This window comes from Tinamus guttatus, unplaced genomic scaffold (genome assembly GCF_059628265.1).
Source record: "Tinamus guttatus ecotype Peru unplaced genomic scaffold, ASM5962826v1 Tinamus_guttatus_pri_ptg000150l, whole genome shotgun sequence".
In the NCBI taxonomy this organism is placed as follows: Eukaryota; Metazoa; Chordata; class Aves; order Tinamiformes; family Tinamidae; genus Tinamus; species Tinamus guttatus.
Window position 1 is genome coordinate 16,583,052 of NW_028288684.1, and position 15,620 is coordinate 16,598,671.

General features: G+C 42.4%; 2 protein-coding genes across 3 annotated transcripts; one reads left to right on the top strand and one right to left on the bottom strand.

Annotated features, from left to right (window-relative positions):
* Nucleotides 1-202: 202 nt before the first annotated feature.
* Nucleotides 203-7,772, bottom strand: BKGD (beta-keto-L-gulonate decarboxylase). The gene is made up of 8 exons (XM_010218854.2): nt 7,624-7,772; nt 5,784-5,882; nt 5,131-5,204; nt 4,499-4,600; nt 2,609-2,785; nt 1,759-1,908; nt 1,180-1,296; nt 203-414 (listed from the first exon to the last, which is right to left on the bottom strand). The coding sequence occupies exons 1-8, from the start codon at nt 7,679-7,681 to the stop codon at nt 241-243; spliced, it is 951 nt and encodes a 316-aa protein (XP_010217156.2). The 5' UTR covers nt 7,682-7,772; the 3' UTR covers nt 203-240.
* A 3,923-nt stretch (nt 7,773-11,695) lies between these two features.
* On the top strand, nt 11,696-14,890 carry TAF1D (TATA-box binding protein associated factor, RNA polymerase I subunit D). Of its 2 annotated transcripts, none has more exons than XM_088522136.1 (5): nt 11,696-11,950; nt 12,041-12,494; nt 12,776-12,951; nt 14,352-14,403; nt 14,703-14,890. In XM_088522136.1, the coding sequence occupies exons 1-5, from the start codon at nt 11,721-11,723 to the stop codon at nt 14,871-14,873; spliced, it is 1,083 nt and encodes a 360-aa protein (XP_088378262.1). In that variant the 5' UTR covers nt 11,696-11,720; the 3' UTR covers nt 14,874-14,890. The 2 variants fall into 2 exon arrangements, with proteins under 2 accessions (XP_088378262.1, XP_088378263.1); XM_088522137.1 differs by having other exon boundaries at nt 14,706-14,890.
* The last annotated feature ends 730 nt before the right edge of the window (nt 14,891-15,620 follow it).

Consider the following 15,620-nt stretch of genomic DNA (forward strand, 5'->3'; position numbering starts at 1 on the left):
ATCAATATGGCCTATTGATACTGGAATTAAATCACCGTTGCAATCCAGACATAACCATTACATGGAAACTCTGAGCACCCCCTCTCAAAGATCTAAAAAGTTGGCAATTTATTGCTCTTGCATTGTTCTTGATTACAATAAGTAGAGCTGCATAATTGAAAGCATTACAAAAATCAGCATTTTTACTTAAAATCCAAAATCGCTCGGCTTTCGCTGTGACGTCACGGTTTACGGCCCAGGTTAGTCCCTGCCGACCATATGCGTCTCCTTGGGCCTGTCGATGCGGAAGAGCAGCTCGGCGGGCACGAAGTAGCCGAGGTAGCGCACGCTCTCCGGCGTGGTGTCCTCGTGGTAGTGGCCGCCCTCGCCGTGGTGGCTGAAGCAGTGCGTGTGCTCCACGCGCAGGTCGAAGCCCTGCGGACACAGACACGCAGAAACGCCTCGAAACAGCACTAAGGACAGGCCTTCCAGAGGGCCACTTTAATACCACATATTTCCACAGAGTACTCGGCCTTTCCAAACACAGGTTTAGCCATGTGCTTTGGAGCTTTCCGTGGGAATCACCCGGCTGCTTTCACTGCACAAGTAACACTAGTTCCAAAGGGAGCAGCTCTAGGTGACCATTTCCCAAGTACCCAGCAACAGACTTAGGGAGGATGCACAGAATTCAGCCTTAGACCAAAGACATAACAAATTCACATCCTGAACACATTCTTGAAGTACATTGTGACCCATTTAACTTGGGAGTTAACTTGTTGTTCATATTACTTATGGTGTTATTTGTAATACAGACATTAACCTCTGTGGTTTCTTGGTTACTTTTAAGTAAATATTCCTCCTGAGGAACATATTAATGGTTTTCACAAAGCAGATTCTTTTATCCTGGACTGTGTGCTGTTGGAATGAATGCTTGTGAAGGAAGAGTTTGCTTTCATGAGGGTTTGCAGGTTCAATGGGCATCAGCAGTTATGAGATAGATACTGCACATATTTCCACACCACAGCCGCACAGGCAGTTTTAGGGAAGTGAACTACATGAACACGTGCCTGACCCAGCTTCCATCCTCTGGATATTCCTCCAGATATGGCCAGCACTGAACACAAACTGTGCTGCTACTCTGGGAGACAAACAGCTGTACTGCAATTCATTTTACACTCAGAAATAAGAAAAGAAACTCACCGGGTCTCGGGAAACTATTACTGGCTGACAAATCAGTGGAGCCTTCATTTCAAAGAATTTGAGCCAGTTATTCACATCTTCATCAGTGTTCAGAGGACAAGCAGAAAATTCAGGAGGCTACAGCAAGAACAAGTGCTTTATAAGTGAGAAGTTACTTATATTGATACCTTTTCTCTAGCAACTTTCTTTCACTTTTCCCCTCCCTTCTTTCATCACATTTCTTTTTCTCTTGCACATGCTCTGCAGTGTTTCTGCCAGAAATGGAAGTGACCAAAATGTTTCCCAGATACTTAGTGGGAGAATTCCTGAAGCAAGGATTTTTTTCCTGGTACAAGCCTAAACAAGAGTTTATTATCACCTCGGTTTCTGAATTTGGATTTATTGGAACGGGACAGTATTACAGCCAGGAAACATAGCATCAGTAGTTTGGTAACGTCACTTTCTTTAATATACTGTTTATCTTAGTTTATGCACAAATTTAAAAGTATATAACAGAGTCAGTGCACAAAGATGTAACACCCTGGTCTATATTTGTGTTCAACAGGACAGAGAATATGACATGAATTAAGAGCAACTTACCATAATGTGAATCTTTGCTTTCCCCTTTTGAATGATGAAGGTACCACCCATCCCAACTGGTTTTTCTCCATAATGTTTCTCTAAAATTTGTCTCAGACACGACACAAAGTTAAGCTCCCCAGTTCTTTCACTCGCTTTCACTTCAATAACCTGGAGAATAAAAGTCATTCACTACTGCTGTCTTCTGCAACAACAGTCTGCAAAGGTCTGTTTCAGATGCTGAGCACATTTATAAATTGCTGTGAAATTTTCCCAAGTTTATAACCTAGAATTACTTTTACAAACTCAAAGCATGAGTTTCCACACATGTACTGCTACACTCAAATCCTTCCAATATGGGACCAACTTTCTTTCCCAACTTTTTGTTCAACACTAGTTTTTCCTGTGAAGGGTGCTGGGCAGCAAGCCATTTGTTCACATGTGAGAAATGGTATAAACAACTCCTTCCTGCCCAGCCAGCTGGCTTCATAAGGAGACTCTTGGAAATGGAGAAGATCCCTCGGTTTCCATGCAGCATTCCATTTGTGTTTGCTCCACCTACACCATACTGGGCAAGCTTGCTGGGAAAAGCACTTCTGCTAAAACCTAAACAAGTGCACAGGCCTGATTTTCCAAAGTCAGTCATTAGGCAACAATAATGTTAAGTCACTGCTCTTTTGGATCGTATTTAAATAGATTATTTGCAATGAAAAAGAAATACTCTACTGTTACTAATCCCTTCAGAAATTCGAATGCCACTCTGCTCACACAAACTCTTCCCCTCATTTGCCAACATCATTTTTTTTGTGTTGGAATATTATTTCTTTCATGCAATTTCTGCTTTAAAGTTTCCTCAGAGCCAGGTACACACCTTGCCAGGTTGGCCCTCGCTGGCGTAGAGGTTGGCCAGCAGGCCGAACTCACAGTCGCTGTATTTAGTGCTGTACTTCTCGAGCAGGCAGCCTTTGTCTGCAGGGTTTATCTGGGCGACGTAGCTCCCATTCACAGCAGGCTTCTTCTCACTCTTAGCTTGAACAATAGGGATAAACTGACAAAAACAAGATGTAAAACTAAGTCACATTAATGGAATTCATGTATATAGCTTAAGTTTTGGGCCGCGATCTCAGGTAGTAACAGCTCATCACACAGTTCTCTTTCTCAGGATCACAGAATCACAGAATAGTTGAGGTTGGAAGGGAACTCTAGAGATCATCTAGCCCAAACCCCCTGCTCCAGCAGGGACACCCAGAGCACGGGGCACAGGGTGGCATCCAGGTGGGTTTGGAAGATCTCCAGAGAAGGAGACTCCACAGCCTCTCTGGGCAGCCTGTTCCAGGGCTCTGTCACCCTCACAGGAAGTAAGCCCTTCCTCACATGGAGACAGATCAAGTCTGTACATATTTTATTTATGTATTTATTTTAGCAGTATTGATACTGCAGTACAGTAGAAAACTCCAGAAATCAGTTTTACTCTTCATGAAAGAGTTTAAATTTAATGTTCTGCAAAGATGAACACCTTAAAAAAAAAAAAAAAAGAAAAAAGATCTGGAATGGACAGATCTCATTCCCCAAAACCCATCAAAAGGAAATGGCCAGATTCTGCAGCAGAAAAACAGTGAAATTTTTTAGATGAGTTTTCAGAGATGAGCCTACTGGGGTGACATCTCATTAGGTCTCATTGAAGCCAATAGTAGGAACAGCCATTAACTTCTGCATGAGCAGTTTTAGGGTAAACCAGCCTGCTGTCTAAGGCTTGCTCACAGGAAAAAGACAGCGTGCAAAAAGACAGGACATAGATTTCTAGCACCTCCTCCTTGTGTGAGCTTAAGCACAACTGCATTGTTCTCCATACATTTTTTTTCACTACTGCATGCTATGGCACAGGTTCATCATTTCTAAATGAAGGTACCTAACAAATGTCTAACTGGAAAGCATCTCCTATGAGCTCCCTCAGAAGCCAACTCTGAGAGGAACAGGGGCTTCTGCGAGCAGCTCCCCTCATCTGTGATGTGGAATAACTCTCTAGTGGGGCCTCCAGCTCTCTCCTTTCTCCCCCACTCCTTGACTCTGCAGACAGCACTAAGCTTTAGTGTGAAATATCTGAACAAAGAGCATGAATTAGATGAATGTGGACATAACTTCTCTGAAGAGGTGAGCTATTAAGATAAGAACTAGAGAACACTTGCTCATTAATCTAATTAAACTTCCTAATTTAACTTCATTAAACTTCATTAATTTAATTAAACTTCCAAGCAGAGACCCATGCTTGAAGTGACTATGCCTGGCCAAGACCTCCACAGGCAGTAGTTTCACCTCCTGTCTCTCATGCAGCAGGTAACCTGGACTGGAGTATCATTAAAGCTCAGAAAATTAAAACACAGCTGTCCAAAAGGGCAAAAAATGTGGAGCATTTTAAAGCCATTTCCCAGTGATTTGACAGTCATTCCTAAATTTTGGCATTAAAAATTCTGGCCAGGTTGTTGTCAGTCAACTATTTCCGTATCAGAAATCATGTTTGTTTGGAATTCAAAGCTATCACTTGTTTTCTGGAGAATTACAAGTTACAATCTTTACTGTCTCAGACATGAGCACCTCTTTGCATGAGCCTCATTTGAATTCCTTTTAATGTGTTTTATGTGCTTTTGACAGGAAAGGTGTTTGTTAAGTGATCACTGTGTTGTAAAAAGGAAATACCCAATAAGATACTGCTCTCCTATTTTGATACTTCCATGAATTAACTGACTGAGAACTGTCAACTGACCTCGGCATTTACTCCAAGAATCCTGGATGAAGCAGCTCCAGCTCCAAGAATGAAAGCTCCAGGCAGCTCTATGTCTTTTGCAACTACGTTTAGATCATAAACCTGCAAAAACAACACAAATCTTTCATTTTAGAGTGGCACTCTGTTTTGGACTTGTCACTGTTCACTGTAACTTCTAGATCATTTAATTCACAACACCCTCATTAGTATTTTGGATAATTATTTGGAACACAGAGCCCAAGCCAGACATAGAGAATTGGTCTATGTTTTAGTCTTTATTCTGCTGTGCAATGCAGCAGAATGGGACAAAATGAACAGATTGGGTCCATGTCCATCTATTTTTTTGGCAGGTGGAGTCTGCCTGTACGTACCCATGCCATTTTACCTAAAGACTAAACTATTCTTCTTGTTGAAAATTATATTTGCAAAGAATAAATAAGATCTGCAAGATTACCTGATGTGTTTTTTGTTTAACACAGGTCAGACTAAATCTCAGAGAACATTGGAAAGCAAGTCTCTTTTGCACGTAGAAAATTATAGTATGGTACTCTGGTTTTGCTTTTCAATTCAACAAGATACTGCATTTTTCTTTGCCAAATACATTAAAACACCACAGCTATGAGAGAACTCACTTTTTCTTTTTGTACAAGAGGAAGAAGGTAAGGAACACCTCCCACATCTGCTATCCTAGGCTTCCCGCAGATTCCTGGAAGAACACAGCCAGTCAGCTTGGCAAAATATTTTCTCTAAACATCTTAAATGCACATGCAGTCTAACACACCAAAGAACTACACAGACCAGATGTCTGTCTTTTACACAGCTAACTCAAAGATGATGAATCCCACTCAGAAGAAGAGTTTCACTTCAGACATACATGAATGGCAGGAGTTTAGTCACAGCAGAAACCGAACTCCTTAAGGGAAACTGAAATCCCCAAGTCCCAGAAGTGATTGACACAGATATATAAAAAAAATAAAAATAAAAATAAATCAGTCTAGAAGATAACTTAATCCTAAATCATGAGGCGTACAGTAAATGAAGCCTGCAGGAATCTTGCAAGTATAGCTTAAGAAAAAAGAGTGACAAGTACTTGAACGACCTGTCCTTGCTCATGCATCAACTAGGAAGTGAATACAAGAATAAAATGTAGTTTTCATCTCATGCCTATTGGCTCTCTGAAAAAAACAATCTGTCCTCCTCCAGCATCTTTAAAAGATGAAAACCAGACAGAATCAAGTATAAAGAACTGGAGAAGTCCCAGCAGAAGACAGGAATGCTACGTTACCTTTAGCAGGAAAGCTGAAGGGTTCCTGAGTCAGATCAGGGCAGTCTACAACAGAGACTTGAGCATCAGCAAAGTTTTCTTTAAGCCCTTTCTGCAAAACTGCAATAAAGAATAATGACAAACAATTGTTTGCATTACTAACCATCATTAAATACCCCAGAATACTTAAAGACTGGCAAATTACTAATAACAAGATGTGTATCCTTTTCAGGGAAGACACTCTAAAAAATAAGCAACTTGATTTAAATGATGCTTTCCATGGTATTTAATTGTTTTCTAAATCAGAACCTCAGAGGAGAGCAAGGGCTTGTTTAGAGACTTGTGAACTATCACCCTAATTCTCTTAAGACATTTCCAAGCTTTTACTTGAGCTACAGTAAGTGACTGCTCCTAGGGCTACAAGGAGCAGTGCAATGTGGAGTTAACGTGGGTTAATGTGAGTGACATTGAGCAATGGTTTTACTTCACAGGAGCAAGTATGCTCATGTTGCTCATGGGATGGCAAAGAACCAAGTTAGTTTCAGTTGAAATTACAGTGACTTCTTTAAATATATTTACTTGACTGCTTGCAATTTCTTAATTATATTTTCAAACTGTCTCTGCTGTCTGGAAACTTCTGCTCTCACAGGATACTGACTGTCATGTTTCCATTCATGTGGGGATTTTCTGGAAAGTGCCACTGTTGTGGAACAAGACAGATAATGAACAGAGTGAAGCTGTACTGATTATCAGCCCAAAATGTAAACTGTAAGCAGCAGAAAATCCAGTTTGTGATGTTCCTTGTTTCCTCAGAGGACTTTCCTGACAGTTTCAACCCCACTCTGGGGAGCAGAATTACCAAGCCATTGACCACAAAGATCAACAAAGGGTATTTGGCAGGTTTCTAAATACATCTTGGTACCTCAGGAAAGTGGAGAAGGACAAGAAAACAGCATTCCTCAAATCATATCCAAGAGTTTAACCGCAGCAAAACATTCAGCTTATAGGGGATCCTCAGGAGAGAGGGGAAGGAAAAAAATAAAAAAAAAAAGAGGAAAATTATGCTACTGTTGTAACCTATTCCACTGTAATCACAGTGAACTTAGAGGTCTATAAGCAGCCCTGGACTGCTTATAGAGTGAATTCTGAGTGAGAAAAGCACCAAGAATCACCTCCCAGGACCATATGCTCTCAAATCATGTAAATGTCAAACTAACACAGATTAGGGAGAGCAGCAGAACTTTAGGATCTCTCAGAAGAAAAGCTATAGTATATCTGCTGCAGGAGACAGAAGGAATAGCACCTTTCTACTAGGGCAAGGAAAAGAGTTCTATAGTACATGAGAACATTTCGCAAAAGTGCTGGGGAGAAAAACAAAAACAAAATAAATAAATAGTATCCCACAGCCCAGTTCTAATTCAACCATTGAAAGAGGGACCACCTGCAGCTCTCAGCCTGCTATGCTGCACTGCATCTTGTCAGCTGTGCAGAACGTAGCCTTGAAAAAGAAAGATTAATACAAGAAGGACAGGAAGATTGATGATCCCATCTGTGTCAATAACATCAGTCTATTGCTGTGAAACTACTGCAAGTTTTGCACCAATGTTTTGCACTGTTTTAAAGGGTTTGTGAACCTGATGGTGTATCTAAATATAATTTAGAGTTTAGGGAGCTTATATTTGCTTGTTAATTTTAAAGGCATGATAAAGCATAGATAAAACAGTATTTTTCTTTCCATTTCACTGCTAGCAACAGAAGCATTCTGTGCATAGTTGCTGTAGAGAGGTTTTGGCAAGAGCTTTAAGACAAGGTTGAAGTGCACATTTTATGTGTGCAGAAAGTTACACAGTTTATCACTTACCTCCAGCAAGCTCCTCCAAACTTGGAACGTGAAAAGCAAACCTCTCGACTTTGGCCATTTCTTAACCTGTGCAGTTTTCTTCAAATCAGAAGTTGTGGTGTATACACCAGGCTCTACAAATGACTGATCTGTTAACAAGGATAATGGTTTAACAGTTAAAACTGGCTTGTATCTCCATACTGTTCTTTGATATGTAACTTATTTTGCAGTTTCACTCAAGGATGCAGAGACAGTAGAACTGTAACTCTACTGTACAGCAGGTTCAGAGAATTACAAGTCCTCAAGCCTACAACTGGCTACAGGCAAAACGCAGCCTATGTTAAAATCACTTCAAGACAATCACTAAGCTACCTGTCCTTTATAAGACTGAAGTAATCATATGTTTCTGGAAGAAAAACAAACAAACAAACAAACAAAAAACACACCTCAGACTTTTCTGAGCACATTAGCTGCCCCTGCCCCAGGTCCTTCCTTGATGTTTACTTTCCCAGCAGAACCTACTGTGGACGTTCAGCCTCAGATGTGACATGCTTTCCAGCTGACACTGGGCACGTTCTCCCTTCCAGGGACAGGCAGGCTAGTAGCATCTCTCAAGGCAGAAGGCAACAACAGCAAGTCTCAACACCACTTGTGGAGTCCCTTAGGAAGGAGCTCCTAACAAAAAGCTTTACTTTGAACAAAAGCTTTTTCACATGTGAGAATTAAAGATTTTTGTCTTTTTTTCTCCAAGGCCTGAGATAGGGATAAATAGGGTTCAGTTTCTTTGTGCTGTGTGCAGCAGGCAAGGGCCTGAGGAGTTAATGATTGCTGGGGCTGGTTCAGAGGTAGTGTCTAATCAGCTGTTTCTGCCCTGACCTGGTGGTTTGCCCTAGTGCCTGACTTTGCTGTTGCAAGGCTGACTGAAATATAGCTCATTTGAACAGAGACTCTGAAACTTAATTCTCACATGTGAAAAAGCTTTTGTTAGCAAGGAATATAATGCCAGGGATCTGTTTATACAAGTTATAGCTTGTATTAAACAATATCCTTGCATTTATGATTGCCAAATATATATATATATATGTGTGTGTGCGTGTGTGGGGGGGGAGAAAGTAGTCCTTATCCCACAGCCCTCTAGAGCCTGCAGAAAGGAAACAGAAAAGCCTCATAGAGAAATAGGGGGGGAAAAAAAGAACTGGGAGATTAGAAAATTAGATTGTAGTAGTCACTTGAAATACTTGTGCTCAGAGCTCAGCCATCCCAGATGACTTCAGGAGAAACAGAGAAGGGGGAAAAGACGGATGCCTCTGCAGCGCTAGGCTGCTGAACCCCTGCACGTGACTCCCCCTCTCTTCTGACTGTAGGAGAGGAGGTGACAGGCTGGATTAGGTGTCTTCTGTCAGACAGAGTGAGTTAGATCCCGACATTTTACATTTGGGTGCTCCGAACACTAAAGAGACAGAGCAGTGCAGTAAATGAAGATAACTTTGTCAGCATTGCTTTAAATGATCTTAGTCCTGTCAAAAACCTTTTGTCATGTCCAGAAGGAGCCTGTGACAGAGATGGAAGCACAAGGTGAGAAAGTCCTGAAACAGCCTGTGAAGACAGGCTAGAGATGCTGCTGTGCACAAAGTAGAAGCAAAACTTAGACACAGTCCAAATAATCAAGGCTAGATGCTACCCTAGATGCTACCTGCTGTCTAGAGAACAGCAGTCAACCCACCACAATCAAGAGCAGCGGTAAAGGCCGTGGGGAGAGCTCAGTTAATCACAAGGAACTTGGACTGATTGCTAGACTGCAGCTGACCTAGAAGGAAACGAGAAGCAGATGGGCGTCTGCCCTCCTCTACACACTGAAGGAGCAGTAAAGTAGTAAAGTAAAGTTAAGTTACCAAGAGATCTGGGTGGGTACCGCAAGAGCTAAGGGAACACGATCCACCAAGACTTCAGAAGGTTGAGCTCAACCAAGAGGAGGAAGAGTTTCCCCCGGGTGGCGGGAAAAACGCAGGCAAGAACCGTGACACTTTGGCCGAGGTTGATACCAAAACCTGAGTTAAGGCAACTTCGAGGGGGAGGCCGGGCAGGAGAGGTTGTAGGCTGGAAACGGGGCAGAGAAAAGAGACATCGGGCAGAAGCTGGAGGTGACGCTGTCAGCAGGAGAGCCGGAGCTGGCGGCGCTCAGAGGAGTGAGCTCAGCGCGCAGGGCGGGGAGCGGGGCCGTTCTGGCGCCGCCGGGCGCGAAGGGGACCGAGGGGGACTAAGGGGGAGCTCGGAGCCGCCCGGACGAGCAAGGGGGACAGGGCAGAGAAGCCGCGAGGCGCCCTGGCAGCGCCGCGGGGCCTCAGCAAGCGCCGTGCTGTGCTGCGCGCCTACCTGCTGCTGCTGCCGCCCGCGCCGCTGCCTCGGCCGCTGCCCGCCCCGCGGCGCCGCCATCCCGCCCCGTCCCGCCCCTGCCTCTCCCAACATGGCGGCGGGGCAGAGACGCCGAGCCCGCCATTTTCCCTCCCTCCCGCGAGGCCGCGCGGCTCTCGCGAGAGCGGGGCGCTATGTAAGCGCGCGGGCGGCAGCGCCGCGCCCTTTACGGCGGGCGGCGGCAGGTGTGTGATGGCTCCGGCGTATCCGCCGCCATCCGCGGCGCCTCGGCGGTCCGGGGCGCTGCCGCCCCTGCCCCTGCGCGAGGGGACATCACCGGGCCTGGGCCTGGGCCTGCGCGTGGGGGCGTCACCGCTGGCGGGGGTCGCCCGATCGCGGAGAGCCCCGCGGTGGCGGCTGCGGCGTCCCGGCCGTTGGGCGCTTTGTCCGCTGCGGCGCCGCCGTTAGTGCGGTGCGGCCTCGAGCCGAGCTGGGAGGGCTCCGGGAGAGGAGTGCTCCTGCGGACAACTGCTTCCGAGCACGCATTTTCATTAAAAAAAAAAAAAAGGCAAGAAAATAGGTTCTGCCTTGATCAACTGGATGATTCAGTTGCTTAAAATCATCCTAGCGCAGCCTGCTTCAAAGTTTAATAACTGATGTAGGGCTGCAGCAGGCTTGGAATGCTTAGGCCTTTGGTCTATGAATAGGTCTGAGGTGGTTTTATCTGCTTGGGATGGGGAGGAAGGGGATCTCACTGCGTGGAATTCTGATTTTTGCTCTTTCTCTTCTCTTGAGCCTAGTAGTCTGAAACATGAAGCCGCTGAATGGTAACAGCAGGTTACCTAAAGATGTAATAGGATTTTTCTTGTGATGTCTTGAGCTAAACTGTATTACCTTTTTTGAAATATTACCAGGCAAAGTGTGAATGGCTTGTGAAGTTGTAGGAAGCCCAGTAGAATATCAAGCTGTAGTGCTCCAGGGCGAGTAAATAACAAGTAAGCAGGTGAAATGGCTCCAGGCTACTTCATGGGAAGGCAGATTCCCTCGGCTGTGTGTTTTCTGGAACCTTCTGCATAGCTGCGGGTGGCTGGAGGGTAAATTTGATTGTCTTGGTGGTTCACCTAGCAATTAACTTTTTGGTTAGTTTCTATTTGGGCTGACAGTGAACACCCGTTTGATAAGACTTGGAGCAAGTATCAAGAGACTGTAGGTACTACAGGACTAGGGGGAGAACAGAAGAAGGAAGATAGAGTTTGGTGTTTACTTAGGTTAAAACAATAATAAAGGAAGGTGTTTGTATGTGTTCCCCCTAGAGCTTTCTTGCAGTTCTAAAAAGCTGCTGGCTATGTGTTTGTCTCCTTGTAAAAGGGAAAATGTTTCCTTAGGAGTGAGTGGGATAAAACTTTGTAACAAGTTGTCCAGAGTTCTAGAATTTCTGACTATGGAGGCACAGGAACTGCCTTGTAGAAGCTGGTGAACAGTTTGATGCAACTCAGGAGCTAGTCTTGCTTGTTAGGCAGTTGAACCATGAGAACTATAAGAAACTACATCTTTTGTGGGTATCTTCATGTGCAGTTACAAAACTTAGCTGGTGGCTGCTTCAGTTGCTTGCAGTTCATAGCAAAAATCTGTCCAGGTTTCCTCACATTTTGCTCTGATAAACTAGTCCTATTATTAGATGGGAGTAGGTGGAGTCCTGTTATCTGATTCACTTTTTTTGTAATTAAATTTCTTGAATTCTCACTGATTTTAGGGCAAATTGAAAGATGACTGATACAGATGAATCCCAAGCCTCTGATTCTGATCAAGACGTAATATTCATTCAGCAGAAAGATTCATCTGAGGCATATGAATGCGAGTTAAATACACCAAGGGGAGATTCAGGCTCTGGACAGAAGGGTGCTACCCCTGCTGAGAAGTCCTCAGATGAGCTTGGTAGTGGATGTAAATCAACCGCTTCAGCCATAGTCCTTCTGGACAGCAGTGCTTCAGAAACGTGAGTCTTCTGTAGTTTCTTGAAATACTTCATGTCTGATGAATTGTAAATATAAGCAGTCCTCTGAAAGTGTTATTTCTTCTCCTTTAGGGATCTTTCTGCTTCCAGTGACAGCGAAAGCAACACTAAGAGCTCCACTCTACCTTCCAAGCAAAAAGTGGGATCTCGACCTTCAAAGCAACGGGCAGAATCTCTTGCAGGAATGTCTGATGCTGAAAGTTCAGATTCTTCTCTGTCCCCTGCAAGTCCAGTGATATCTGAAACGGCCAAACAGCAGAAGTCAAATCTCAATTTGAAAGCCATTTTTGCCTATCACTTCAGGGGAAAGAAATTTAAGGCTGCTGCACACCGAAAATTTAGGAGTGGCTCGGGGAAGAGAAAGAAAAAATATGAGAGAACACAGATGCCTGTGGGGAGGCCCTCACTGACAGCATCGCCACAAGAGCAAAAGAAAAGGCTTCTAGATCGAGGCTTTCAATTTCCTTTTGTTGAAAAACATTATGGGAAGAAACATATCCCTTTAAATATGGTTCTAGGCTATGAGGTGAGTCTTCTGCCTGTAGGGGAAATGTTTTGGGTTTTGTACTTACTTTAAGGTAGTGAATTTAATTTGTCTTTGTGGAGCTTTTGCTTGATGGAATGGAGCTGACTGAACTGTGAAACACATTGGTAAATAGGACACTTGTTAAGTAACGTGCTCAGTCTTTAAGAGAAAAAATACTTGAAGCACAGGGGAATCAATGTTAAAACTGTTGATAGCTGCCGTATTTTTTGTTTTGTTTTATAGTGGTAATTAAATACTGCCTAATGCATTTTTTCCTTTAGCAAGCAGCTGCAAAAGGATTTTTCCAGTATGTTGAAATGCTCAAATATGAAGAACATCTTAAAAAGGCTTTAAAAAACCTTAAAGCTAGTGAAGACTTGGAGAGAGAATGCCTGGCAGTGAGGAAACACAAGTATTTAGATGATGAAGGCCCCATTTCCCCTATCCAAGAGACCAAGTAAGCTATTTGGTGAATTTTTTAATTACTTAGGCAGTATAAAACTTGTCAGCCCCTCTTCACCAATCTGAATGTATGTTGCATGTCTGTCACCTTTAGAGGATAGGTGCAAGGTGGATAAATTTAAATATTTCTGAAATTTGCTAAGGTATACTTCTTATAAAGTGGAATTGAGGGGGTAGCATAGTTGCTCATGGTTTTGTGGCCAAGTTGAAACTTCAAGTTCAGTTCCTTTGCTATCCTTCTAACCTGTAAAAATACACTGTGTATTCTGGTATGCAAATATGATCAAAATTGACATTTATGTGGGGAAGAAACTGCTCAGCCACTTGGGATTCAGTGCTTGTAGAATAGGGTATGTTTAATCTGAGGCTTTTTTCTTATGGTCTGTTCACTAAAATGAAATCGTAGAAGACAAGTGAGAAATTCTTCTGTTCTGTAGCAATTCTACTATTGTTAATTTCATAAAGAAGTGGAATGTTTTATGACAAAGATTGAATAACATTTCTGAATCTCCTTATTCAAAAATCTGAAGTATTATTTAAAGTCTTTATGATCAAAGACTTTATGATGAAATTTTTCTTACATAAAGGGATGAAGAAATCAGCAAGATGACTTATTACTTTAAATATATGTAATAGTCTAATATAGGAGAGTCTAGAATCTGTTTTTCATCCATTATTTTTAGTTATCATTTATACAGCTTAGGTGATAAGCCAAAAGTATCTAGCTGAGCCTGTAAAATAATAAATCATTAGTTTGTACTTGGATAAAAGAGCAGGGAAAAAAAAACTTAAGTTCAACACGATGAATGCAAATCAGCTGCCCTGGCTTGTCATATCTTTGTATGGTTTTGGTCTTAGGAGACTTCCAGAGCCGTGGCTGTGGAAGCAGTCCTTCCTCTGCCGCTTGTGGAAAAATGTAAAGTAGTTTTTGTGGAGTGCTAACTATCTTGAGATGAAAAATCTGGGAATAGTGGTAGAAAGCAGCTTCATACTTGAGATCCTGAGGATTAGGGAAATCATTTATTTTTTTGTCATAAAATCAGCAGAACAATTATCTACTCTGCTAGTTCAATGCTTTGCTTTTATTTTCTTGATTATGGCTACTTGTTTTCTATCTTGCTGACTTCCTAACCTATTTGTTTTGTCGCCCTAAATACTTCACTACTACTGCTGAACACTGTCCTGCCAGTATTTCTACCTGGGATAGAAATCTGCCATCAGAATTGGTGCTTTTAAGACAACTTAGTGTAGAGACAGAATTACTCTATACTTAACAAATTATAGCACTTCCATGCACATCAAGAGAAGACTTGGGGGCTCTGGTATGCACAGCTTATACACACTTTAGACTATTACTCTAAAAGTACAAACCTTGATTTGAATTTTACATTTCAGCGATAACAGCTTGGATTGTGATACTCAAGAAGACTTTGATGCCAGAGTGGTGGTGAGTAAATACTCCTTAACTCACAAACTCTCTAGCTTTCTTTCTGTTTTGATGCTAAACAATTATTTTTAAAAAAATTACTTTCTTGAGTTTGGATTCAGTGCTCACTCTTTGTAATCCTGGTGTTCCCAATGTGTAATACTGAAGGAAGTTGCTTTCAGAGCCCATATTCTCTTCCATTAAATAATGTTGGAGTGTGTATTCTGAATTCTCTGAAGAATTCTGAGACTTGCAAAGTTACTACCAGAATAGTTTGAAATAAATAAATATCTCAAAACTGGTCTTTTTCATTGACTTAGGAGAACAGCTGTTTCATTATAAGCAGCAAAATCCCCAACAAGAAAAAATCAAAGCCAGAAAAGAAACGTGCAAAATCAAGTGGAGCGATAGAAGTAGAAAGTGAAGAATGTGGTGCTGAGAGCTCTGGCAGCTGCAGGGTTCAATTCAGGGGACATAAAGCTCCCAAGTGAGGTGGTGGTGGTCACCCAAGATGGATCTCTTGCTTCTGCCTTGCCTTAAACAGTGGTTCTGAAGTAAACCAAGGAACGTAGGCAGATTTGGCTTCAGGTGAGCATGTTTGTATGTGTGCGAAATTTAAGCTATGGAGTAATGTCTTTTAATAAAAGTCTTTAAAAATGTCTTTTTAAATACGTCTTTTAATAAAACTTCTAAGTGTGCTCTGTGCTGTCCTTCCCAGTAGCTGTGACTTCATGGCTGGCAAGCCTGTTTAAACACAGCTTTTGGAACTTGTATAACTAATGGTTAATCGGTAACTAAAAGTTTAAAATGCCTTCTCACACAGTTGAGCTGTGTGGTATGGAAGAAGAGTCTTTGATTTTGCCCATGTGCATATGTGGATTGGCCTCAGTTTGTGTTAACAGATGTGGTGTTGAGGGACTTGAGGTTGAACTCGATCTTAAGGGTCCTTTCCAACCATAATGATACCATGTCCATATTTTTCATTGAGAGACTTAAGTCACCTTTCCCCATTCTTGGGACTATTCAAGGGAGGTCCCTTCCAACCTTAACGATTCTGTGATTATTTTTCAGTATTTAACGGAGACGTAGCTTAACCCAGAGAACTGAAACTTAAGCCAATAGATACCAACAGAAAAGAACAAAATATCGAAATAGTTTCTTAACATGGAGATGTTTGTGCTGAGCATGGGTGTTGTCAGAAAAGATCAACTCTATCTGCTGTTTTAACTTGCTGTAAT